This window comes from Leuresthes tenuis, unplaced genomic scaffold (genome assembly GCF_036924035.1).
Source record: "Leuresthes tenuis unplaced genomic scaffold, fLeuTen1.0.hap1 SCAF_20, whole genome shotgun sequence".
NCBI lineage: Eukaryota > Metazoa > Chordata > Actinopteri > Atheriniformes > Atherinopsidae > Leuresthes > Leuresthes tenuis.
The window spans coordinates 5,794,267-5,818,767 of record NW_027325374.1 but is presented as its reverse complement, the minus strand read 5'-3'; the positions used below and the strand labels follow the sequence as shown (position 1 = coordinate 5,818,767).

At 38.3% G+C, this 24,501-nt stretch overlaps 5 protein-coding genes across 5 annotated transcripts; 3 read left to right on the top strand and 2 right to left on the bottom strand.

Annotated features, from left to right (window-relative positions):
* Positions 1 to 3,802: 3,802 nt before the first annotated feature.
* On the top strand, positions 3,803 to 10,338 carry cd79b (CD79b molecule, immunoglobulin-associated beta). The gene is made up of 5 exons (XM_072373215.1): positions 3,803 to 3,957; positions 5,503 to 5,799; positions 5,893 to 6,011; positions 8,722 to 8,775; positions 9,782 to 10,338. Exons 1-5 carry the CDS (start codon positions 3,906 to 3,908, stop codon positions 9,869 to 9,871), a joined length of 612 nt encoding a protein of 203 aa, XP_072229316.1. The 5' UTR covers positions 3,803 to 3,905; the 3' UTR covers positions 9,872 to 10,338.
* A 253-nt stretch (positions 10,339 to 10,591) lies between these two features.
* On the bottom strand, positions 10,592 to 15,695 carry LOC140278895 (uncharacterized). The gene is made up of 10 exons (XM_072373982.1): positions 15,564 to 15,695; positions 15,381 to 15,473; positions 15,112 to 15,261; positions 14,893 to 14,976; positions 14,702 to 14,791; positions 11,395 to 11,526; positions 11,238 to 11,312; positions 10,957 to 11,112; positions 10,774 to 10,836; positions 10,592 to 10,690 (listed from the first exon to the last, which is right to left on the bottom strand). Exons 1-10 carry the CDS (start codon positions 15,693 to 15,695, stop codon positions 10,592 to 10,594), a joined length of 1,074 nt encoding a protein of 357 aa, XP_072230083.1.
* Positions 15,696 to 17,039: 1,344 nt separating this feature from the next.
* LOC140278337 (interferon a3-like) lies at positions 17,040 to 18,063 on the top strand. The gene is made up of 5 exons (XM_072373322.1): positions 17,040 to 17,192; positions 17,283 to 17,375; positions 17,495 to 17,644; positions 17,780 to 17,863; positions 17,965 to 18,063. Exons 1-5 carry the CDS (start codon positions 17,061 to 17,063, stop codon positions 18,061 to 18,063), a joined length of 558 nt encoding a protein of 185 aa, XP_072229423.1. The 5' UTR covers positions 17,040 to 17,060.
* A 2,154-nt stretch (positions 18,064 to 20,217) lies between these two features.
* Positions 20,218 to 21,253, bottom strand: LOC140278336 (interferon a3-like). The gene is made up of 5 exons (XM_072373321.1): positions 21,101 to 21,253; positions 20,918 to 21,010; positions 20,637 to 20,786; positions 20,418 to 20,501; positions 20,218 to 20,316 (listed from the first exon to the last, which is right to left on the bottom strand). Exons 1-5 carry the CDS (start codon positions 21,230 to 21,232, stop codon positions 20,218 to 20,220), a joined length of 558 nt encoding a protein of 185 aa, XP_072229422.1. The 5' UTR covers positions 21,233 to 21,253.
* Positions 21,254 to 22,575: 1,322 nt separating this feature from the next.
* Positions 22,576 to 23,599, top strand: LOC140278328 (interferon a3-like). The gene is made up of 5 exons (XM_072373312.1): positions 22,576 to 22,728; positions 22,819 to 22,911; positions 23,031 to 23,180; positions 23,316 to 23,399; positions 23,501 to 23,599. Exons 1-5 carry the CDS (start codon positions 22,597 to 22,599, stop codon positions 23,597 to 23,599), a joined length of 558 nt encoding a protein of 185 aa, XP_072229413.1. The 5' UTR covers positions 22,576 to 22,596.
* Positions 23,600 to 24,501: the final 902 nt, after the last annotated feature.

Below are 24,501 nucleotides of genomic sequence, written 5' to 3'. Positions count from 1 at the left end.
TTCAAGTATTTGGGAACTAAGGAGAACATTTTCTGTAGTTTTGAAAATGAAAAGATTTCTCGCTTCAAACAGAATTTCACCTGCTCAACAGTTCGGAGCCTCGTTTGTAATATTTTCTGTTTTATGACTCACAAAGAAAAGGTTTTTCATCTGTGTGAGGTCTGGACTGCAGGCAGGCCAGTTTTGCCCTCAGAGCCTTGCTGTTGTAATACAGAATATGTTCTGGCATTATTTTTGCTGAAATAATTCAGGCTGTCCCTGAAAAAGACGTCTGGATGGCAACACGTATCATTTAGCAGTGATAAACGGATGTGTAAGTTACCCGTGTCATGCGTGATACTCAGACGCACTGTCTACAATTTCCAAAGATAACTTAGACCAGGTTTTTACTTCACCTCAGTCCATCTTATATCACCCAAAATAAGGTTTTCAGCCTCGCCCATGGGAGGGATTTTTACCAATTTAATGTCAAATCTTTGCAATTCTACAGTGGTAATTAGTTGCCACGGTCTCGAACAAAATGGCAAAGCCTTGATTTAACTTCTGAAACGATTTAGCTTTTTTTCCAAAGAGGAAAAAAGCAGTAGAATATGTGCGTTTCAAGATGTGATCTGTTTTCTTAAATATGTCTTGGATGACTTGCAAGCATTTGTGATTATACGATGCCCCCAGTTGTAAACTTTGTTGTATTCTCTAAGATCAGGGTATGAATAGGACAATGAAAATGAATCTAATCATCTGAGATGCCTAAAACCTTCCGCACAGTGCTGTATAAACATGAATAATATAAGCACTTTTACAGCTTTTTTTTTACAGTACGCCACTGTACAACTCTTTTTTTTGTTTTATGTGTTCAGCTCCGCTTTAACATCAGCCTTGGATGAAAAAACAGAAATCATTAATGTTTTCTCCTTAAGGGGTCTCTGTGCTATATCCTGCTGCTGCCACAGTCCTGTCAGAAGTCTGTAATGTGATCTGCAGCGCTCTTATGTGAGATTTAGACCATGCCGCAGCACCTACCTACAGCCTCGTCTGATGGCACACTCATATTTACAGGACAGTGCCTTCCTTTTGTTTACATTTCTACTGAAGGAAAAGCTACACGGGGGGTTTTACAGGTACACCCACAATCACTATTGGTTGTATATATATATATTTGTTTGTATGTTTTCCTTCTGTATTGTATGTTTATATCTTTTTGTTATTGTAAAACATGTAACTATATTGTAGAATAAAACATTTCTTTAGGTTAATGTTGGCTGTGTGCTCATGTTGTCAATAACCACAGAAGACTGATGCCCCCTAGTGGTTTAAAGGTTAAAAAGCCACACTGTTGACATCAGACCCCAAGTTCTGTTTTCAAACCTGGAATTAGACCCTTAAAGTATCTTTGTGTAACTTTTTAATCGGTTTAATTCAAACTATCGATTATAGACCATTAAGACCATTTTCAGTATTAGAGTGTTTTCATGTAATGTAGCAGGTTGCTTTACTGCACATTATGCCTTAAGCACTAACTGGGTTACTGGAAGAGATGTGTGTCCAGCTGCAGAGTAATTTTACAAAAGCAGCTGTTGCTTTGAGTTTTTGCTGATTTTCCACCAGATGCTTATGTCCAGAGAACAGAAAACCAAATTCATGCTGGCAACCAGAGTATTTACAGGAAAGGGTTAATCTGCACTCCATACAAACCTCTTCAGAAACCAGTGATGTCTGCTGAAATACCCTTGAGTCTTTGGTAACTTCCTGCACCTTTATTGTAAGACAAAGAGTAGCAGCAAACACTCATGTTTGAGAAGCCAGAATCATCTTTTTTCAATATGCATCTATTTTCTTTGTATTAACAAAATATTTCCTGATTGATATTATGTTTTCAGTTAAGCTCCACAAGTAACCGCTTCCAACTGAGAGTGTGAAAAGGGAAAAGGTTTCAAGAGAAATTAATTCACGCCCAATGCTATGGCCACCTCTGATTATTTTTTTAGGCACTTACAATACATCTGTTTGGTGAAGACAGCTGCTTATCTCTCATTCAAACATTGTAAAAACCGAAGTAAAGACCTTTAAAGCATACAAACACTTAGCTGGTGCTGCAGAGCATATCAGCTTTGAAACTTAGGGAAATGTGATCAGCTTGACTGACTCGATACCTTCACTCTCAACTGCCTGCAAATGTTGCATAACAACAGTAAGAGTCCTCAGCCATATCTGAAGCTGTTTTGAGTTGTACCGAAGCACATGTTGATGTATAAAAAAAGTTTCCCATGCTCACTGTCATGTGTATGTTAGTGTGTCAAAAAGCTTTCATTTGTTCGTTTGCTCAAAAGGGAGATTACAGATAAGCCTGATGAGACTATCATTAGTTTGACTTGTACTCTTCCTTAAAGGGAAGCATTCGATTAAAGGAATATGTGACCTATGATAGCTCATCATATCGTCATTAGTTTGCCCTGATGACTAAATCAATACGATAAAATAGAATTTTGAGCTAATAACTTCAGTAGGAATCTTGATGTTTCCCTGAAATTAACATTGCACACCTAAAAGAGTGTTAAAAATGCTTACAAGGCAGTAGGAGGACCTTATAGGCGTTATGTTGTGGTGTGTCAGAGACTTACATTTTAGCCCCATCTAACCCAATGTTGTCCAGGGACTTCTCACTTCTCAACTTTGCTGTCAGCTGTGGTTGATTAGATTAAAACATACAAAAGAAGATAGTTTGGCATCACTGCCTTATATAAAACAGGGAATAAAAAACTTGACCATCTCCCAACTTCTGTGTCCTCATTGTGGCAATATTAAGTTTTGTATCTACAGCATGTTTTCATTGGGCTGTTATGCTTGAATTTGTCAAAAGATGGAGGGTGTGGTCATGTTGCTAAGCCATTTGTTGTTGCAGGAAGAATGCTAAAAGTCTAATCTCTAGAGTCTCTTCACAGGTTTTTCATTTTCAACCTGTGTGAAGAATCCATGCTGTGAAGTTTCTCCTCCACATTGTTATAAGTCATGGATGAAGAATGGCTTTGGAGATGGAAATGTCAGTGAGTTACTTTGTTGTTTGGAGGCTACTCAATGGATATTTCTCAGAAATTCTTGGTCCCCAGAGGCATAATCCTACTGAACAAATGCCTTAGCTACATGAACACATCCACCAACTTGTGACAAATTAAGGCTTAACGCAGTTCCCATTAGTTCCCAGAAAAATCCACACAGTTAGACAATAATCAAATGAATTAGCCTAATTTCTCAAATGCTGACTTATTTATTTCAGTTGGCAAAGGTAGCAAAGACATCATCTTCAGATTCCCTTGAAATCCAAATGAAGGTGCAATAATTTAAAATGTCTGAAAGAACATATTATTTCAGCAGACACTTTAATCCCAAGCAATTTAGAAGCAAGAAAGATTGTGAGATCCAGTTTGGTTCTCAGTATCTTTCTCAAGGATACTTTGACAAATAGACAGGGATTGTAAACATAAATGGCACTCCTTTGAAACTGAAACATTTATGAAGTAAAACTCTTATATTAAACAGTTTCGCTAACAAAGACTGTCGAATGAAACCAAGCCCTTGAACTGTCTATAATTTCACATGACGTTAACATTTATGTTAAATTATTCCCTCACAGAATCGCACCGTTGTTTCCCTTGTACCTAAAAGACAGATTGTGTGAATGACGTTGGTTGAGTTTATAATGTTGAAAGCGTGGGTTGTTCAGTTATTTTGGTTCATCTGGTTCACGGCCCTCTTCCCCTTATTTGCCTGCAGTTAAAGCAAGCGTTATCAGACAAACTGCACACCCACTGCTGCGTCTTCTCCGTGTTCACAACATTTTCGGGTCTGCAGAGAGACTTCGACACACTTGTGTTGTCAGCATTTGAAACCCTTTTCTCTTGCATGTCATCATGCGCTGGATTCTAGCTGGATGCTGCGGGCTTGCATTGATCAGTCTGTCAGGTAAATGTTAACGTTTGCATTGTGATCAATTTAATTTGTGACTGAAAAACAAAAATGATGCTGACAGTTAGTGCAGTGATTAGGCATGTTAACATTTTTAAAACTCAGAGAGCTTGAGCATAGCATAGCTAAAGTTTGTTTCTGGACAGAAATTAGAATCCAAAGTTCTGTGAAAGCTTTTAATCATAATTTTTGTTATTTCTGTTTAACCACAGCAACACTGCAGGCAAGTGTTTTGCATGTTATTTTTGACTCCACAGTACCATTACTTCCTGGCCATCTGGGGGAAAAGAGGAAGTTCTTCTCTAACACAAAGACTATCATGCCATTGTCATGTTGATTAACTAATGTCTTCTTTATTTTTAATATTCGCTCACCCAATTTACATTGATTTGATGAGCTCATTTACTTAGTTCCAGTCTACTTTAGAAAAAGGAAAAGATGATGTTTACAATCAACAATGTTTCCAAAAATCATTGCTTGAAAATCATTGATATCGAATGTTAATTTCTAGTCCAGATGTGCCATCAACTCCCCAACCACAGATCTAATGTGGCTTTATGCTGCTTTAGGTTGAAATAACCAATATGATAAACTAATCAATGACACCATACTCTTATATGTGGATAGTTTTACTACCTGGATCATTTAAAATGCAAGAAAATACCGAATAAAATCCAGAGATACTCAAATATCTTTGAAATGAACTTGCACATAAATAAGCAGACCTGTCCGGGGTGCACCCTGCCTTTCACCTACTGACAGCTGCAATAGTCTTCAGGCTCCACACGACCCTGACTTGAATTAAACGGGTATAGAACATGGATGGATGGATGATAAATAAACAGGATATCTGAAAAAACAAGGCTTTTTTGCTTAACTTAAAATTGTCCACTTAAACCTTTTACTCCTCAGTCTCTTTACGTTCTAGAAATGAAATGCAAACCATTTTGGAGGTTAAACCTTCAGCTTTTATTGTAAATTATTGACTATGCTCTCATGTTTGTCAATGCAGTTTTTCAAATATGCTTCAAACTTCATATCAGCCATCAAAGGCATATGTTGCATCAGGTCTGAATGGGGGTAGTACCCCTATAAATGATCACCAAGTACCTTCCTGAGTTCATTCATTTGCAAATCTGATAAATCTATCTAATCTAATCGATGTGGATCTATATTTCATTCCATTAATTTTCAATATTTTTTTCTTTATATCTTATTGACTAAATTATCAGTTGATTGGTGAAAAAAAAGGTTTGACAAATCAATTAATTGGTAAGGTAATAATTGGCTTAGAACAGTTTTAACACACCGTGACCGTATTTTTATTTTATTTTCATTTATCATTTATAATAGCGCCATTATTCTGTTTAACTCTGTCCTCAGTTCTGTGATCTGTAGGTGTTTGATCTCTTTAACTGTTTTGAGACCATCTCTGCTGAGAGATTAATTTTCATCATCAATATGAAGTCAAAGTCTGCATATATTCTTTGTACCAAAAGCTTCTGTTGTAGCAATGTCTTTTAATTTATTTTATCTGCTCAGTTACCCTGCAGATCAGACAGAAGCCCCGGTTCTATGGTGGGAGAATTAGCTACTTTCTGAAAATATACTGTCTGGTCTCAGGCTACGACCTGAATTCCACTGCTGTGTGGTACAAGGCCAAACAGTACGACGGGGAAAAGGAAAGGATAGAGGACGATGAACGGATTTCATTTAACAAATTTGAAATGGTCCAAAACGGCTTCCTTCTCTTCACCAATGTTCAAATTGAGGACAGTGGAGTGTACTTTTGTCAAGTAAATGGCACATATGGACCTGGAACTGAAGTGCAAGCAGTCAGTAAGTGCAGAAGAAAACGAATGTATTTAAACCAATAGATGAAGTATCATTTCCAACAGGTCATTTAATTTTGTGCATTTTGCCCCGTCGCAGAACGACATGATCTCACCCAGGCAAAATACAGGTCCAAGATGAAGGATGCTCTCATTGTCATCCAGGGCCTGCTGTTGGCTGCGTGTATTGCTGCTGTACTGCTGCGCAAACAAAAACTGGTGAGCCGTAGTATGAACAAACCCCTACCAGACTATCCTGATGCCTATTTTTTAGTAAATTAAGCTCTTTTGGAACAGATCAGAAAGAAAACTAAACAAAATACATCAAGATGTGTTGACAGGTTGCAACCAAAGTATAGGTCTTCCAGCATTTTACAAGCAGTTAATGTGAAATATTTTGTCATCTGTTAATTTTTTAAAAGGTCCGCAAAGCTAAGGGAAACAGCTTTGCTTTTTTTTTTATCTATTCAAACAAGCTGTTTTAAAACCAGAAGCCACTCAATTTGCAGCTTTGTGAAGCAAAGAAAGGCAGCAAAGCTTTTCATTCGAAAGGATACTGACTGGATGCTTTTGCTTCATTAGTGTCAAGTGACACATCAGATATCAGTTGTTGTGAATTGATTTTCAGTGTGTAAACAAATTGTGTAATCACTGCCAGAGACCCAAATGTAGGCCTATAACGCTAAACAAAAAGCGTCTCTTTAAGTAAACTTGGAGCACTTCTTCTCAAAAGCTCGATGTTGAAAAGGACTTTTCTTTTGATTAAACACATTTATGTTATAAACAAGCAGAGGCATTTTAAGAAAATCATGTGTTGGCATTTGATTCATCCCAGATTTTGAGACCAAGACAAGATTAGAATCTACAGTATTTGTTCCTATAATGAGTTATCACTCTCATGGGTCCCTTTTGGGTGCAGGAGCTTCTTCATAGCTCCAGTAAAGAATATGAAGAAACAGCACATTGTGCTGCATGTTGGGTCAGGAGCGCCATCTTGTTGCCTGTGCCTGCTACAGATGTTACATTTTGTTCTCCTAAAACGTTCAAAATGGTCGAATCTGAAGTAGAAGTGGAGAGATGGAAGGGAAAAGGGCCAAGAAGAAGCCCCCTTATTGAATTAAACCATATACAGACAAACCAAGGAGTATGAAGGACACGGATGCATAAACAAGACTGAATTACTGAGCTTAATGCACATCTGCTCACGTTCTCAAACATTCTAAATGTCTGACCCCTTATTCTCACCCGATTATCAAACCAATCGAATGACAACATTTCCAGAAACATTAAGCTGTGTGTTTGAGACATAAGCACAGAGTTTAACCAGACCTTATTTAAAAACAAGCTTTGATCATTTAGAAAGATGTATGAAATTTGTACTTAGTTGAAGTTGGTCTCGCAGTGAGTGTAGAAAAGCACAGTTGTTGTGCAGGGTCCCTGCATACAGAAGACATCCTAAATCCGAACACGATCCTTTCATTGTGGCAAATAAACAAAAAAATGATGCCCCAGTTACACAAAAAAATCAACATGGCTTGACATCAACTTCACATTCTTTATAACAGTTGGAACAAGTACCCCCTGTTTTAGTTCCCTCCTCACAGGAGCCATGGGCTAGCATGACTATTTGTCTTCCTTAGCTCCTTTCCTGCTTTAGTGAAACCATTTGTGACTAAAGGAACTTTCAGACCAAATAGTTTGTAGCACTCGCCGACACCTGCTGAAGGTTATGTGGAGCGAGGAGCTTCTCTCTGGCAATTTCTCTGATGCAAATGGGCTCAGTAAACACTGGGCCTCACTGTTGGTTTAGCTTCTGTGTTTAACTTAATTTTTGATGTTCTGAAATGTGCTTTAAATGAGCAACATTTCATCCAGGCATAAAAAAGTTTTTTTCGTGATGGCAGGTGCATTCATGAGTTCAACCAATCACAGACTAATTTCTGTTCTGGCCGTCTCAGCAGAAAACATGAGTACAATCAGTCACACATCACACCAGGTATGGAGCTGTGGGACATCAATGTGCTGACAAAGAACGTTAACAAGCTGACTAATTAGAACTCAGTTTGTATTTATGTAGTGAACAGACAAAGGATCCTGTCAAAGATCAGGTTTTCTCTTTAAAAATGATCCAACCAGTGGAGCAGACAAAGAAATGTAAAAAGGAGGGTGTTTTCATCCAAACTCATCCAGTAAGAACCACAAACTCCTCAGTTAATCTACTCTAAAAGCACGTTTTAATGTACAGCTACTGGTCCAGAAAATGTTAGTATGTGTTGATGGGTCCAAGGTCACCTGACATTTCAAGATACAAAAATCTTGTATCACGTAAATGTTCTGGTGTCTGTTTTACAAAAAAAAAGATAGATATACACCCAACAGATTATGCCTCTTCAAATCAGTCAAATCGATGCAGTTTTTACAGTTTAGCTTATAAAATAGATATTAAATTTAATAATTATGTAATAATTACACTGAGTAGGCAGCTTCACAAGAACAATTTATTAGTTCAATTCATATTTCTTTGGCATTTAACTCCGACAGTGTTCAGTAGCGTAGCCCAACTTGCTATTTTGCTTGACTTTAAACCTATTAAGACAGATTGCAAAGGTCACATCGTAGAAATGAAGCTAGAAATGAAAACGGTGGCCCTTATGAGTAATTTCCTGATACAACGGTTAGCCCACAAGGTTTGCCAGAGCATAACTTAATGAACTTTTCTTCATTTCATTTCAAAGAGTTTCTGCCCTTTTCCTCTGACATCTGTTTATCTGTACGCTAAAGGGGTTTTGCCACCGTAATAAGTGTTTTAATTACCTCAAATCATGCTTTTGTTGAATATATCAAACTTATCATGATTTTTCCAACAGTTACTTAATATTTCAAGTGTTCATCAATGTGGCCTTAACTTGTCTTTCTTCCTTTCAATCAGATGGAAAAGAAGGACAGCGAATATGAAGAGCCTGAAACCGACCACATCTATGAGGTTTGTTTATTCTTTTCTGCTTTATCCCCAAAGACACGGCCATTTCTTTTAACTGCAGAGATCCTGTTTTGGGGTTATGTCACACCTCATCACAGCTGTGTGTTTTTACATAAAAAGTACAAGTGCAAGACAGACAGTAAGACAACAGGACACACTATCTCCTTGCACCACTGACCTCCTAACCACAACAGTGTCTCCAACTTCTGTCAGAGCTGCTGTCAGGTTTATCGTTGTATGAACAGGAGCTTTGTTAGCTTTTTTTTGCAATAATATTTCATAATAACGTTGGAAAGTAGGGTTTGTGGGTTGAGAATTAGATTTTATTGTCATTGTCTTCTAAAAAATAATTTCAAGGAAAAGAAGAAACAGCCTGAATGCAGAGAATAATACAGAATATGAAAGATGTGAAAACGGTGAACTTGTTTGGTGAACTTATAGTCAAACTTTTGGGTAAATGTAAATAAAAGTGTCAGTTTTTTTACATTGAGTACATTGTTTTAGTTCAAAACTGCATAAGATGTTCATAATGCTGCAGAGAATGAGACCTTGCAGTTTTGATTTGTACCCACACAAAGAGGCGAAAACATAGAAACGATAAAGAAAAGATCCCACCCTCCTCTGACAAAAATATTCATTTCTGATTAGAACATTGGAGCCAAAAAGATGTCTATATTTGTAGGAAGTTTTAGTTTTTGGACTGCCAGCCTCTGTTCAGTTCCCAGTGGAAGGAAATGACAGGTCACCCAGATTTGCATTTTTGTTGAAATAATGAAAAGTTGCTCATTTATGCAAATGTTGTGGTGTGTATTTGCTGTAAATATCCACCATTATGTTGTGGCACTTACCAGTTGCACTTTTTTGTCTTTGAGTCATATCACATATGCAAATAAAACTGTAGCTATATCCCCAAACATAGACGGTATGTTATTGGGGTTTTTTTCAGCTCCAATGGAAGTTAACCATTTACATGTACAGAGAATTAAACTGAATTGTGTGCATTTCTCAGGGCTTGGCGATTGAGACATGTGAAGGAGGTTTGTATGAGGACCTCTCTGCGTATGCTCGGGCTGAAGGAACCGAAGCCCCATGGGAATAAGACTGACACCACATTCAGCTGAAAACATACTGATTACACACTGTTTATTATAAGTTGTATTGTAAAAATAACAGTTTGAGTCACTGATTTGCCCCTTTAGATGTAGTAATGTACCTTTTTGTCCAGGAATTATGCACAGTTTTCAATATACGTGCAAAAGCAGGCTTATACCTATAATGGTTCAATATTTACTTCTGTTTGTGCTGATTTTATGCTATTTAGTGACACTTTTTCCTCAATTCAGACCTGAAAGCTAACGTATCAGGTGTTTTTTTGGTGCTTCACTTAGTTTTTGTATAAATTATGCTGTCTGCAATTTTTTTTAATTATGTTCTCAGTTTAACAATTCAACATCTGCTTTATACCCGCAGAAGGTATTAACGATGAAGATTACACAAAACTTACTGGTTCCTATTGTTTGCTAACATTTAAAAATAATGATCTGTGTGTCGTTTCTTTATGTAACAATAAACAGAATTCAGTTTGCTTCAGAAAGTCCTTTTAATTGTGCTTTAAAGAAAAACATTTTTAAAAAAGTATCTTCTCTTACAGAATGAACATCTCTATGAGCTTGTTATTGTGATACTTATCTAAAAAATAAATGGTCAATAAATAAATAAATAGGTAAATACATGAACAAATAGATAAATAGATTAATAGAATAGAGAAATAAATATGCAGGCACATGGACTAACTCATCCTTCATGTGACAGACAGATTTTAGTTGGCAGTCAGTAAAGATGTAACCAGCTTGTCTGTTTCCATGAGATGAACTTTGATTTCCCTCCTGATCAGCTCCCAGGTTTCAGCACTGTGACCCTGCAGGCACAACAATGGCATCATTACCGAAGTAAGAAACAGAGGAGGATAAGTGGTCCTACGGAATGAAAAGACAGGCTTACCATTTGCGCAAAGAGACTCTTGAAATACACATGCAGCCTCCTGTTGGTCTTCTGTCTTCCAGCCTAAATAACAAAAGCAAAGATTGGCTTTTTCCTCAGTGTATTCACAAGGCAAATTTATTCTTATCAGCGTTCCCTGTGAAGGAGCCACGGATCCTAGGCCAAAAAAAAATCACAAATCACACTTACACAGGAGTGAAGTTCATCCGCCTGTTTGTTCACAACATTGAGAAAGTGCTCCAACGCGCTCGGCTCCCATGATGAAGAGCCATCATCCTTGTCAAACAGGGCGCACACCTCCTGCAGAACCTGAACTGCGAAAGCAAGTTTATTCTCAGCCTGCAAGAAGAAGAGTAGTCACAGATTACATTCCACTGAATACTATCAGCAGTGTTAGAGATTTGGCGCATTTTCAAATATTAGTAATATTTTTGAGCATTTTAGGCTAAATGTGGATGACTCACCGATGCTTCGGAGGCCTTGCTGTACAGTTGGTAAGGGAAGGCCACCTCAGTGTGCTCACCGGGGTGATGATTCGCCTGCATCCCAAACACACACATACCATGAAATAAACAGACAGCCAATTAATCAAACATTGAATGTGCTAAACAGTCCACTCACCATCATATCTATAAGAACCAGCGAGTTTTCACTGAACTGTCTGAATTTATGATCCATCCATCTGCAGCTCAGAGAGGAGCCTGAGCTGCACAGAGCGAGGAACAGGCAAGCGAAGAAGACCCTGCTGAGCATCTTTGGAAAGTATCGCACCGGTCGTCGTTGTATGAGGTGAAGTTGGATGTGTCCAGTTGTTCTGTTGGAGCAGAGCTGCAGCGGCTCTTTTAAAGCTCATTTCATGTTCCTCTTCTACCTGGTGGTAACAACGGAACGTCACCTGCGGGTTTCACCTCAACAGACCGCACAGGTGATAAAGTCACATAGACTATTTCGCATTACAATTAAGAGGAAAAACTAACACGTCATTATAAGATATTGATACATAAAATAAAACATAGGCAGAAAACAGCACAGATGGTTATTGAAGGAGATTCCTCAGAGTTTACTTGGAAGAATGTATTCTGCGGTAATGGAAACGAAGGTGTTGTCTGTTGCGGCATAGTCAGAAGAAGGTTGTAGAAAAATGTTAATAATTTTAACTAATAAATAAACAATAAGTTTAAAGTGAATCTCCTTTCAATTAAATGGAACAGAACTTGTGTACACTGATATTTTACAGGTAGCCTTTTATAGTGGCCCTGTTCAATAAAAGTTTTTTTTTTTAATTAATGATTCTTATTCTAATTCTCTAATTCTTAATAATAAATCAAATATTCTGCGTAAATTCATAATAATTCTCTAAATGAACTGTGTCTTCTGGGTGCTATAAATGGGAAGTTCCTGCAAAGAGAAAATGAAAGTCTGCGGCCTGCGCTCTGACTCTAGCTCTTCAGAGACGGTCAGTGATATTTCACGTTGTTTTCCCTGAAGCGCGCGGCCTGCGCGTGAGAACCAGGCAGCCTTTGTGTCTGTCCATTCTTTCAATCGTATTTCACTGTTATTGGTAGTTTGTTTTCAACTTGTGATAGGTAGCATTTGCTTATTTGTGTCATATCTCTGAGTTTCGATGACAGTAGAAATAACCGTAGTTTACCAAGTGAGCATTTCCCCCTGTGCATTGAATATGATACAGATGATAATTCTTTCATCAAACTTTATTGCATTTGAGCCTCATTTATTGTTTTCTTACGATATAGGGTCATACAGCGTGACTGTAGTGAGTACATCTCCAATTGTTTAGGCATTTTTTCTGAATCTACTCATCCTGTTCGGGGTCTCGTTGCGTGGAGCCATCTTTAAAGATTTGTTATAAATTAATAAAGGAAGATGGTGTGGGCTTTTTTAATATAATTGTCTCAGATTGCAAAGAGACCTGTCACACGCAATCAAATCATGACATGTTTTCCTTTTCTTTTGCTACAGAGAACACAGAGAAGGTGAAGCATGCCTCCTCTGGGCTTGACTCCTTCCTTTTGTGTAGCTAGAAAACATGTCAGGGACTTCAGAAAGATTTAATGTGTTAGATGGGTAAAAGAAAGAAGTCTCCCTACCGACATTACGTCTCTTGTTTTGTTTTGTGTTTTTTGTGTTTTTTTTTTAAGTTTAAGGCCTGAGAAGGTGATGGTCTATTTTTCAAAAGAAAAACGCAAACATGAGCCATATTTATCTTTATATTTTGAACCGTAATTAGTTTGAGACAGATTTAGTGCCATAAAACATCCAAAATGTGAGAGAAGGACAAAAACATGTTACAGAGAATTTCCTTATTTTATTAAACATCAGAATTAAATTTCTTTGGTATAACAGCATGAAAAAAAATCTGTAACCATGAATAAACATAGATTTTGAGGGTGGGGACTTTGACTGAGGTCGGTTTCATGTTGGTGAATGCAAAGTATGGCAAGACTGTTAAATTAAAGTCTAAAGTGTTCATTTGGAATGCAGGTTTGGGTCTGGTTTGAACTTTGTTGGGGCTTTCAACATTTGAAAGGATAAGAACAGAGTTCAATTGAATAATCAATTCACAGAAGGAGGCTCCTGTGAGAATCAATGACAGCCAGTCAGTGTGTTAACAGACCTGGTTAACCCTCTGAATAACTGAAGAAGCCTTTCAGATGAGAGGTGAAAGGTCTTCAAGATCCCAAAAGTCCAGTTGCCCTCATTCAATCTCTTAGGATTACAATGACCTGGATGACTGAGAATCTACAGCAACATATATGAAAGACTGCACATTGAAATGATCCCAGTGTCACTGCGGATTGAGAGCTCACGTTTGTTTCCATAAACTGTATTTCTATTGAAGCAGAGCTCATTCGCCATTAATGGCATGTTAGAAGGAAGTGACATGATTATTTCAAATTGTTCACCTATAACAAGTTACTGTGTTTTACATAATAACACCAGAAAATAGTAAATATGTTAAACATCTAACTTTGTACTTTATATCTAAGTAAGATCCTTATAATGACACGTAAACATATTTCACTGAACATTAAAGAGACACAAAATACAAAGAGTCTTGTGTAAAACGAAAGCCAAAACGACATTTTCTTTCTATAAATATTACTGTAACTTTGTGCTGTAATGTAACCTTTTTTCCCCTTCTTTTAAAGTGCAGATTAATGGTTTAAGAGACAGGGTTTGAGCATCTCTGTGATTTGGGAAGAGTCAGACCAGGCTGTGCGGGTGAAGTAATTCTAACAGTGTTTTACTCAAAGCAGAACTAAAGCGTGTGAATCCGTCTAAATCTGTTCTCTCTGTGGTGTTGAACTGCTGTGAGACTGAAACAGAGACAAAGGAGCGGAGGTACTAAAAGTAAATAAACTGAGGGCAAAACGATATCAGAGGCAGCAAAGATGAGCGATGACCTCGATGTCTGCACATCTTTTGATGCTTGACGAGATAATGAATAGATAAGAGTTTAATTCATTGCTTTTAAACAGAAATATGTGGCAAATTGATGTTTTTAATAGTGATCCTGCAGATTGGTGTGTGCACTTCACTGTTGGTGATATTTTCAATAAACAACTGAGAAATAATTGAATAGAAATCTGTTCTGCGTGTGTCTGACCTGATCCATCACAAAAAGTTCATTCCACCCTTCAGTTTATGTAGAAGGAATAAAACCACATTTCTGATGGCTGTAAGAGGTGTTCATTTTATTGGCTGGTACAGCGAAGACAGAGGAAAAATATTCTGGTTTTCTTCATACAAATTTAGAAAATAAATAAAAGAAACAGAAAAATAAATAGTCACTCAGTCATTCAATAAATAAATAGATTAAATATACTGTACATAAATTAGCAGAACTGCATAAAAGACTAACTCATCCTTCATGTGACAGACAGATAGCAGACAGAGTTTAGTTTGCAGCCAGTAAAGATGCAACCAGCTGGTCTATTTCCATCAGGTGGGCTGTGATTTCCTCCCTGATCATCTCCCAGGCTTCAGCACTGTGACCCTGCAGACACAACAGTGTTCAATCATTATCATCACAATATGCTGCTAACCTAAAACACCACATCTATAAGAGGAGAATGAGTTAAACTAACGGAGACTTACCATTTTCTTCAGGATGTGGTTTGACAGTCTCTTGAAATGCATGTGCAGCTTTGTGTTCTTCTTCTTGTGGCCGTGGCTCCCAATCTGAATGAATTACAAGGTTGGAAGTCATGTAAAGATGATCATTTCTCAAATAATCTGTTTACATCTGTCAGAACTTAAGTTATATTGAATGTGATAAACCTCTCAGCTCAGAGGAGTGAATGAGGGTGAACTTACACAGGAGTGAAGTTCATCCGCCTGTTTGTTCACAACATTGAGAAAGTTCTCCACTGTGCTCTCCTCCCACGATGAAGAGCTGTAATCATCATCAAACAGGGCGCACACCTCCTTCAGAGCCTGAGCTGCCAAAGCAAGTTTATCCTCAGCCTGGAAGGAGAAGGAGAAGAAGGAGAACAGTGACAGATTAGTACATTCATACTGCTTTGTCATGATTTCTTATGTTTTGCGTTTACAGTTACAGGAAACAGCAGGTGAGGCTGACTCACTGATGCTTTGGACGCCTGGCTGTACAGATGAAGAGGGAAGGCCACGGTGTTCTCCTCCTCAGCATCCCCAGTGCTGTTAGTGGAATTATTAACCTGCACACACACATCATGTGATGAAGCTAACGAACACAAACAGACTAAATGGATGAAAAAGTCATTTAAACAGCAGATCGGGACACTTACCATCATTTCTATTAGATCCAACGACTGTTCACTGAACTGTCTGAATTTATGATCCATCCATCTGCAGCTCAGAGAGGAGCCTGAGCTGCACAGAGCGAGGAACAGGCAAGCGAAGAAGACCCTGCTGAGCATTTTCAAATACGTTCAAATCGTCTTTGTAGGAAGTCAACTCGGATGGTGTTGTGTTGGAGCAGACTTGCAGAGGCTCTTTTAAAGCAGAGCGCACATATTTCATTTTCCTCACCGAACGCCAATTGCGGGTTTACCACCGCAGGTGAAATATGTCACACATGGCAGGGGTATTTCTGCACCTGTAGCCTATAATCCCTATTAAACTGCTGCAGAGTAAATATAGCGAAAGTCTGTTCTTAATGTAAAACACAATATATACCACATAAAAGAGCACATTAACCCCTGCATAAAACTGATGTCTGTAATTTTTCATAATTTATTGATGGAAGGAAGATGTGGATCTGTTAGAGGCTTTCAGCTAGTTTAACTCAAGGCTGCACGTGATTAATTAATTCAAACTAAAACTATCACGAAACAGTTTGAATTGCATCATTCCCTCTTTTGTGAATGAACATTCTTTCATCATGAACTACAGGTGTGAGAGCACCGAAGTGTCCAATAGGAGCCGCACAGGGGAAAGTTTCCGCAAAGTGAAAACGAAACTCAGAGACTGCGTCCCGCTCTCTTGTGGCTCATTCGTCAGAATCCATCGGTGATATTTCACATTGTTTTAACCTGGAACATGCAGCTTTAGCGTGAGAAACAAGTATCCTGAAGAAATAATGTTTCATCTCACCTGTCAATGAGCAGATTAGAACATAAATCTCTTTTATTTATATTTCACTTCCACACATCCAGGCTTTCTTGTCATCTTTTTAAATGTTCTTGAACAATAGTTCTCCAGGCTGTCTGAAGGTCTTTCGTGTCTTTATTTGGACATTGGCTGCTTTTTTCACCCATTCTTTGTCCAGTCCATGGACTTGACTATTTGTTTACGCTGACCTTTAAATCATTCCTGCGTCAGAAAGGCACCTAACTCAAGGGATGAACTTTTTTTTTGTCCACAAATAACATAAAACTGAGCAAACAACTACGTTTTCCCGGTAATATTTAAAGAATTGAGACTGAAGAATCATCACGCAGTGTTTTCTATGATTTTATATGTTTGAGTTTATATGTTTATTCTTTTATAGTATTTCATTCGGGTTTTTTCTTGTTATCAGGAGTACTTTTGTGAACGTCATAACTTTATGTTGTAATAATGTACATATGCATTTATCCTCTGGCATGAATGGTATTTTATTAGTTTACACATTGTTTGAATCTGAAAGGTGGCATTTCACCTGCGGTGGTAAACCCGCGATTGGCGTTCGGTGAGGAAAACGAAATATGTGCGCTCTGCTTTAAAAGAGCCTCTGCAAGTCTGCTCCAACACAACACCATCCGAGTTGACTTCCTACAAAGACGATTTGAACGTATTTGAAAATGCTCAGCAGGGTCTTCTTCGCTTGCCTGTTCCTCGCTCTGTGCAGCTCAGGCTCCTCTCTGAACTGCAGATGGATGGATCATAAATTCAGACAGTTCAGTGAACAGTCGTTGGATCTAATAGAAATGATGGTAAGTGTCCCGATCTGCAGTTTAAATGACTTTTTCATCCATTTAGTCTGTTTGTGTTCGTTAGCTTCATCACATGATGTGTGTGTGCAGGTTAATAATTCCACTAACAGCACTGGGGATGCTGAGGAGGAGAACACCGTGGCCTTCCCTCTTCATCTGTACAGCCAGGCGTCCAAAGCATCAGTGAGTCAGCCTCACCTGCTGTTTCCTGTGACTGTAAACGCAAAACATAAGAAATCATGACAAAGCAGTATGAATGTACTAATCTGTCACTGTTCTCCTTCTTCTCCTTCGTCTTCCAGGCTGAGGATAAACTTGCTTTGGCAGCTCAGGCTCTGAAGGAGGTGTGCGCCCTGTTTGATGATGATTACAGCTCTTCATCGTGGGAGGAGAGCACAGTGGAGAACTTTCTCAATGTTGTGAACAAACAGGCGGATGAACTTCACTCCTGTGTAAGTTCACCCTCATTCACTCCTCTGAGCTGAGAGGTTTATCACATTCAATATAACTTAAGTTCTGACAGATGTAAACAGATTATTTGAGAAATGATCATCTTTACATGACTTCCAACCTTGTAATTCATTCAGATTGGGAGCCACGGCCACAAGAAGAAGAACACAAAGCTGCACATGCATTTCAAGAGACTGTCAAACCACATCCTGAAGAAAATGGTAAGTCTCCGTTAGTTTAACTCATTCTCCTCTCATAGATGTGGTGTTTTAGGTTAGCAGCATATTGTGATGACAATGATTGAACACTGTTGTGTCTGCAGGGTCACAGTGCTGAAGCCTGGGAGATGATCAGGGAGGAAATCACAGCCCACCTGATGGAAATAGACCAGCTGGTTGCATCTTTACTGGCTGCAAACTAAACTCTGTCTGCTATCTGTCTGTCACATGAAGGATGAGTTAGTCTTTTATGCAGTTCTGCTAATTTATGTACAGTATATTTAATCTATTTATTTATTGAATGACTGAGTGACTATTTATTTTTCTGTTTCTTTTATTTATTTTCTAAATTTGTATGAAGAAAACCAGAATATTTTTCCTCTGTCTTCGCTGTACCAGCCAATAAAATGAACACCTCTTACAGCCATCAGAAATGTGGTTTTATTCCTTCTACATAAACTGAAGGGTGGAATGAACTTTTTGTGATGGATCAGGTCAGACACACGCAGAACAGATTTCTATTCAATTATTTCTCAGTTGTTTATTGAAAATATCACCAACAGTGAAGTGCACACACCAATCTGCAGGATCACAATTAAAAACATCAATTTGCCACATATTTCTGTTTAAAAGCAATGAATTAAACTCTTATCTATTCATTATCTCGTCAAGCATCAAAAGATGTGCAGACATCGAGGTCATCGCTCATCTTTGCTGCCTCTGATATCGTTTTGCCCTCAGTTTATTTACCTTTACTACCTCCGCTCCTTTGTCTCTGTTTCAGTCTCACAGCAGTTCAACACCACAGAGAGAACAGATTTAGACGGATTCACACGCTTTAGTTCTGCTTTGAGTAAAACACTGTTAGAATTACTTCACCCGCACAGCCTGGTCTGACTCTTCCCAAATCACAGAGATGCTCGAACCCTGTCTCTTAAACCATTAATCTGCACTTTAAAAGAAGGGGAAAAAGGGTTGCATTAAAAAATTTTTTAAGAAAATAAAAATTAAGAAACTTTCCCCTGTGCGGCTCCTATTGGACACTTCGGTGCTCTCACACCTGTAGTTCATGATGAAAGAATGTTCATTCACAAAAGAGGGAATGATGCAATTCAAACTGTTTCATGATAGTTTTAGTTTGAATTAATTAATCACGTGCAGCGTTGAGATAAACAAGGAACCTGAAAGCCTCTGACAGACTCACATCTTCCTTTCATTATAATGCTATAATAGCATAAAAGCTATGTTGCTTTTCCGAAAAAGGTAGTAACTCACTCAATACATTTAAGTCAGTCCCACCAAACTGAGTTGTTTTATCATAGTTTGAAATGTTTGGGTCAAAATGTTCAGAAAAACTGGTGGTGTAACAATTAACCCAGGAAACCTCATGTGAATGCATGTGTTTTACTCTCCTTCATTGTTGGTTTGGACTGTTCAGTGGACTCTGAAGAATGAGTTCACTTGTTCACACCCGGCTCTGTTTATGAATGAAATCCATCAAACTGAGCAGTTTTCTGGCCACAGGCTTGTCTTTGACACAGAAAGGCTCGATGACCTACACATTTCCACTTTGGAATACAGAAAATCAGGAATCGTTGCTTTTGGTCCCAAAAACCGTAGAAACTCACTCTCTCTAGAACTTTATCGAGTCATTGTTGAGCCGGATTTGTCTTTTATTTCTCACATTAAACAAGCCTCAGTAGAGGCTTCCTTTCACATGTGAAACATCACCAAAATCAACAGAATCGTCTCCCAAACTGATGCTGTAAAACTGGCTCATGAGTGTGTGACATGTAAGCTGGACCACTACAGTGGCTGCGATGATCTTTTAGTTTGTCCAAAATGCTGTTGTTTTGATCTTTTCTTTTCTTTTCCTTTTTAAAATGTTCATCTTTTGCCCCAGCTGTATGTTTAAGTATGTTTAAGTCTGGCTTTTCCTCTGTAAAGCTATTCGGGTTACACTTGTGTTTGAAAGGTGCCACATGGTGTTAATTATGGAGTTTTGTCATTATTGAGTTCATTACTGAAATCTCGGCTGAATTAATATCGACATGTTTATTGTTTGATTGAATCAAATCAAAAGAAAGTCTTTGCCTTTGTTTATGTAACAAGAATTAAAAGAAGAAGATATTTCTGATAAGAGCAATCATCTTTAATCAACATGATAAATATAATAAATAGCACATTTTCATAATGCAGATTTAAGAATAAATTCACACACTGAAGAAAAACATGATAAATAAATAAATAAATAAAATACAAAAAATAAATAGATAGATAGGTATTTAAATAAGAATAAATTAAAAGACAAATAGACTAACTCATCCTTCATGTGACAGACAGATAACAGACAGAGTTTAGTTTGCAGCCAGTAAAGATGCAACCAGCTGGTCTATTTCCATCAGGTGGGCTGTGATTTCCTCCCTGATCATCTCCCAGGCTTCAGCACTGTGACCCTGCAGACACAACAGTGTTCAATCATTATCATCACAATATGCTGCTAACCTAAAACACCACATCTATAAGAGGAGAATGAGTTAAACTAACGGAGACTTACCATTTTCTTCAGGATGTGGTTTGACAGTCTCTTGAAATGCATGTGCAGCTTTGTGTTCTTCTTCTTGTGGCCGTGGCTCCCAATCTGAATGAATTACAAGGTTGGAAGTCATGTAAAGATGATCATTTCTCAAATAATCTGTTTACATCTGTCAGAACTTAAGTTATATTGAATGTGATAAACCTCTCAGCTCAGAGGAGTGAATGAGGGTGAACTTACACAGGAGTGAAGTTCATCCGCCTGTTTGTTCACAACATTGAGAAAGTTCTCCACTGTGCTCTCCTCCCACGATGAAGAGCTGTAATCCTCATCAAACAGGGCGCACACCTCCTTCAGAGCCTGAGCTGCCAAAGCAAGTTTATCCTCAGCCTGGAAGAAGAAGAAGAAGAAGAAGAAGAAGAAGAAGAAGAGTGACAGATTAGTACATTCATACTGCTTTGTCATGATTTCTTATGTTTTGCGTTTACAGTCACAGGAAACAGCAGGTGAGGCTGACTCACTGATGCTTTGGACGCCTGGCTGTACAGATGAAGAGGGAAGGCCACGGTGTTCTCCTCCTCAGCATCCCCAGTGCTGTTAGTGGAATTATTAACCTGCACACACACATCATGAGATGAAGCTAACGAACACAAACAGACTAAATGGATGAAAAAGTCATTTAAACAGCAGATCGGGACACTTACCATCATTTCTATTAGATCCAACGACTGTTCACTGAACTGTCTGAATTTATGATCCATCCATCTGCAGCTCAGAGAGGAGCCTGAGCTGCACAGAGCGAGGAACAGGCAAGCGAAGAAGACCCTGCTGAGCATTTTCAAATACGTTCAAATCGTCTTTGTAGGAAGTCAACTCGGATGGTGTTGTGTTGGAGCAGACTTGCAGAGGCTCTTTTAAAGCAGAGCGCACATATTTCATTTTCCTCACCGAACGCCAATTGCGGGTTTACCACCGCAGGTGAAATGCCACCTTTCAGATTCAAACAATGTGTAAACTAATAAAATACCATTCATGCCAGAGGATAAATGCATATGTACATTATTACAACATAAAGTTATGACGTTCACAAAAGTACTCCTGATAACAAGAAAAAACCCGAATGAAATACTATAAAAGAATAAACATATAAACTCAAACATATAAAATCATAGAAAACACTGCGTGATGATTCTTCAGTCTCAATTCTTTAAATATTACCGGGAAAACGTAGTTGTTTGCTCAGTTTTATGTTATTTGTGGACAAAAAAAAGTTCATCCCTTGAGTTAGGTGCCTTTCTGACGCAGGAATGATTTAAAGGTCAGCGTAAACAAATAGTCAAGTCCATGGACTGGACAAAGAATGGGTGAAAAAAGCAGCCAATGTCCAAATGAAGACATGAAAGACCTTCAGACAGCCTGGAGAACTATTGTTCAAGAACATTTAAAAAGATGACAAGAAAGCCTGGATGTGTGGAAGTGACATATAAATAAAAGAGATTTATGTTCTAATCTGTTCATTGACAGGTGAGATGAAACATGATTTCTTCAGGATACTTGTTTCTCACGCTAAAGCTGCATGTTCCAGGTTAAAACAATGTGAAATATCACCGATGGATTCTGACGAATGAGCCACAAGAGAGCGGGACGCAGTCTCTGAGTTTCGTTTTCACTTTGCGGAAACTTTCCCCTGTGCGGCTCCTATTGGACACTTCGGTGCTCTCACACCTGTAGTTCATGATGAAAGAATGTTCATTCACAAAAGAGGGAATGATGCAATTCAAACTGTTTCGTGATAGTTTTAGTTTGAATTAATTAATCACGTGCAGCCTTGAGTTAAACTAGCTGAAAGCCTCTAACAGATCCACATCTTCCTTCCATCAATAAATTATGAAAAATTACAGACATCAGTTTTATGCAGGGGTTAATGTGCTCTTTTATGTGGTATATATTGTGTTTTACATTAAGAACAGACTTTCGCTATATTTACTCTGCAGCAGTTTAATATGGATTATAGGCTACAGGTGCAGAAATACCCCTGCCATGTGTGACATATTTCACCTGCGGTGGTAAACCCGCAATTGGCGTTCGGTGAGGAAAATGAAATATGTGCGCTCTGCTTTAAAAGAGCCTCTGCAAGTCTGCTCCAACACAACACCATCCGAGTTGACTTCCTACAAAGACGATTTGAACGTATTTGAAAATGCTCAGCAGGGTCTTCTTCGCTTGCCTGTTCCTCGCTCTGTGCAGCTCAGGCTCCTCTCTGAGCTGCAGATGGATGGATCATAAATTCAGACAGTTCAGTGAACAGTCGTTGGATCTAATAGAAATGATGGTAAGTGTCCCGATCTGCAGTTTAAATGACTTTTTCATCCATTTAGTCTGTTTGTGTTCGTTAGCTTCATCTCATGATGTGTGTGTGCAGGTTAATAATTCCACTAACAGCACTGGGGATGCTGAGGAGGAGAACACCGTGGCCTTCCCTCTTCATCTGTACAGCCAGGCGTCCAAAGCATCAGTGAGTCAGCCTCACCTGCTGTTTCCTGTGACTGTAAACGCAAAACATAAGAAATCATGACAAAGCAGTATGAATGTACTAATCTGTCACTGTTCTCCTTCTTCTCCTTCGTCTTCCAGGCTGAGGATAAACTTGCTTTGGCAGCTCAGGCTCTGAAGGAGGTGTGCGCCCTGTTTGATGATGATTACAGCTCTTCATCGTGGGAGGAGAGCACAGTGGAGAACTTTCTCAATGTTGTGAACAAACAGGCGGATGAACTTCACTCCTGTGTAAGTTCACCCTCATTCACTCCTCTGAGCTGAGAGGTTTATCACATTCAATATAACTTAAGTTCTGACAGATGTAAACAGATTATTTGAGAAATGATCATCTTTACATGACTTCCAACCTTGTAATTCATTCAGATTGGGAGCCACGGCCACAAGAAGAAGAACACAAAGCTGCACATGCATTTCAAGAGACTGTCAAACCACATCCTGAAGAAAATGGTAAGTCTCCGTTAGTTTAACTCATTCTCCTCTTATAGAAGTGGTGTTTTAGGTTAGCAGCATATTGTGATGATAATGATTGAACACTGTTGTGTCTGCAGGGTCACAGTGCTGAAGCCTGGGAGATGATCAGGGAGGAAATCACAGCCCACCTGATGGAAATAGACCAGCTGGTTGCATCTTTACTGGCTGCAAACTAAACTCTGTCTGTTATCTGTCTGTCACATGAAGGATGAGTTAGTCTATTTGTCTTTTAATTTATTCTTATTTAAATACCTATCTATCTATTTATTTTTTGTATTTTATTTATTTATTTATTTATCATGTTGTTCTTCAGTGTGTGAATTTATTCTTAAATCTGCATTATGAAAATGTGCTATTTATTATATTTATCATGTTGATTAAAGATGATTGCTCTTATCAGAAATATCTTCTTCTTTTTATTCTTGTTACATAAACAAAGGCAAAGACTTTCTTTTGATTTGATTCAATCAAACAATAAACATGTCGATATTAATTCAGCCGAGATTTCAGTAATGAACTCAATAATGACAAAACTCCATAATTAACACCATGTGGCACCTTTCAAACACAAGTGTAACCCGAATAGCTTTACAGAGGAAAAGCCAGACTTAAACATACTTAAACATACAGCTGGGGCAAAAGATGAACATTTTAAAAAGGAAAAGAAAAGAAAAGATCAAAACAACTGCATTTTGGACAAACTAAAAGATCATCGCAGCCACTGTAGTGGTCCAGCTTACATGTCACACACTCATGAGCCAGTTTTACAGCATCAGTTTGGGAGACGATTCTGTTGATTTTGGTGATGTTTCACATGTGAAAGGAAGCCTCTACTGAGGCTTGTTTAATGTGAGAAATAAAAGACAAATCCGGCTCAACAATGACTCGATAAAGTTCTAGAGAGAGTGAGTTTCTACGGTTTTTGGGACCAAAAGCAACGATTCCTGATTTTCTGTATTCCAAAGTGGAAATGTGTAGGTCATCGAGCCTTTCTGTGTCAAAGACAAGCCTGTGGCCAGAAAACTGCTCAGTTTGATGGATTTCATTCATAAACAGAGCCGGGTGTGAACAAGTGAAC

Excerpts from the sequence above, each read along its gene's own strand:
- LOC140278337 (XM_072373322.1), top strand. The coding sequence starts at position 17,061 with ATGCTCAGCAGGGTCTTCTTCGCTTGCCTGTTCCTCGCTCTGTGCAGC. Across the intron at positions 17,193-17,282 it reads TGGATCTAATAGAAATGATG|GTTAATAATTCCACTAACAG; the intron begins GTAAGTGTCCCG and ends GTGTGTGTGCAG. Across the intron at positions 17,645-17,779 it reads CGGATGAACTTCACTCCTGT|ATTGGGAGCCACGGCCACAA; the intron begins GTAAGTTCACCC and ends TAATTCATTCAG.
- LOC140278336 (XM_072373321.1), bottom strand. The coding sequence starts at position 21,232 with ATGCTCAGCAGGGTCTTCTTCGCTTGCCTGTTCCTCGCTCTGTGCAGC. Across the intron at positions 20,502-20,636 it reads CGGATGAACTTCACTCCTGT|ATTGGGAGCCACGGCCACAA; the intron begins GTAAGTTCACCC and ends TAATTCATTCAG. Across the intron at positions 20,317-20,417 it reads ACCACATCCTGAAGAAAATG|GGTCACAGTGCTGAAGCCTG; the intron begins GTAAGTCTCCGT and ends TTGTGTCTGCAG.
- LOC140278895 (XM_072373982.1), bottom strand. The coding sequence starts at position 15,695 with ATGCTCAGCAGGGTCTTCTTCGCTTGCCTGTTCCTCGCTCTGTGCAGC. Across the intron at positions 14,792-14,892 it reads ACCACATCCTGAAGAAAATG|GGTCACAGTGCTGAAGCCTG; the intron begins GTAAGTCTCCGT and ends TTGTGTCTGCAG. Across the intron at positions 10,691-10,773 it reads AGAGTCTCTTTGCGCAAATG|GGTCACAGTGCTGAAACCTG; the intron begins GTAAGCCTGTCT and ends TTGTGCCTGCAG.
- LOC140278328 (XM_072373312.1), top strand. The coding sequence starts at position 22,597 with ATGCTCAGCAGGGTCTTCTTCGCTTGCCTGTTCCTCGCTCTGTGCAGC. Across the intron at positions 22,912-23,030 it reads GCCAGGCGTCCAAAGCATCA|GCTGAGGATAAACTTGCTTT; the intron begins GTGAGTCAGCCT and ends TTCGTCTTCCAG. Across the intron at positions 23,181-23,315 it reads CGGATGAACTTCACTCCTGT|ATTGGGAGCCACGGCCACAA; the intron begins GTAAGTTCACCC and ends TAATTCATTCAG.
- cd79b (XM_072373215.1), top strand. The coding sequence starts at position 3,906 with ATGCGCTGGATTCTAGCTGGATGCTGCGGGCTTGCATTGATCAGTCTG. Across the intron at positions 3,958-5,502 it reads TGCATTGATCAGTCTGTCAG|TTACCCTGCAGATCAGACAG; the intron begins GTAAATGTTAAC and ends TTATCTGCTCAG. Across the intron at positions 6,012-8,721 it reads TGCTGCGCAAACAAAAACTG|ATGGAAAAGAAGGACAGCGA; the intron begins GTGAGCCGTAGT and ends CCTTTCAATCAG.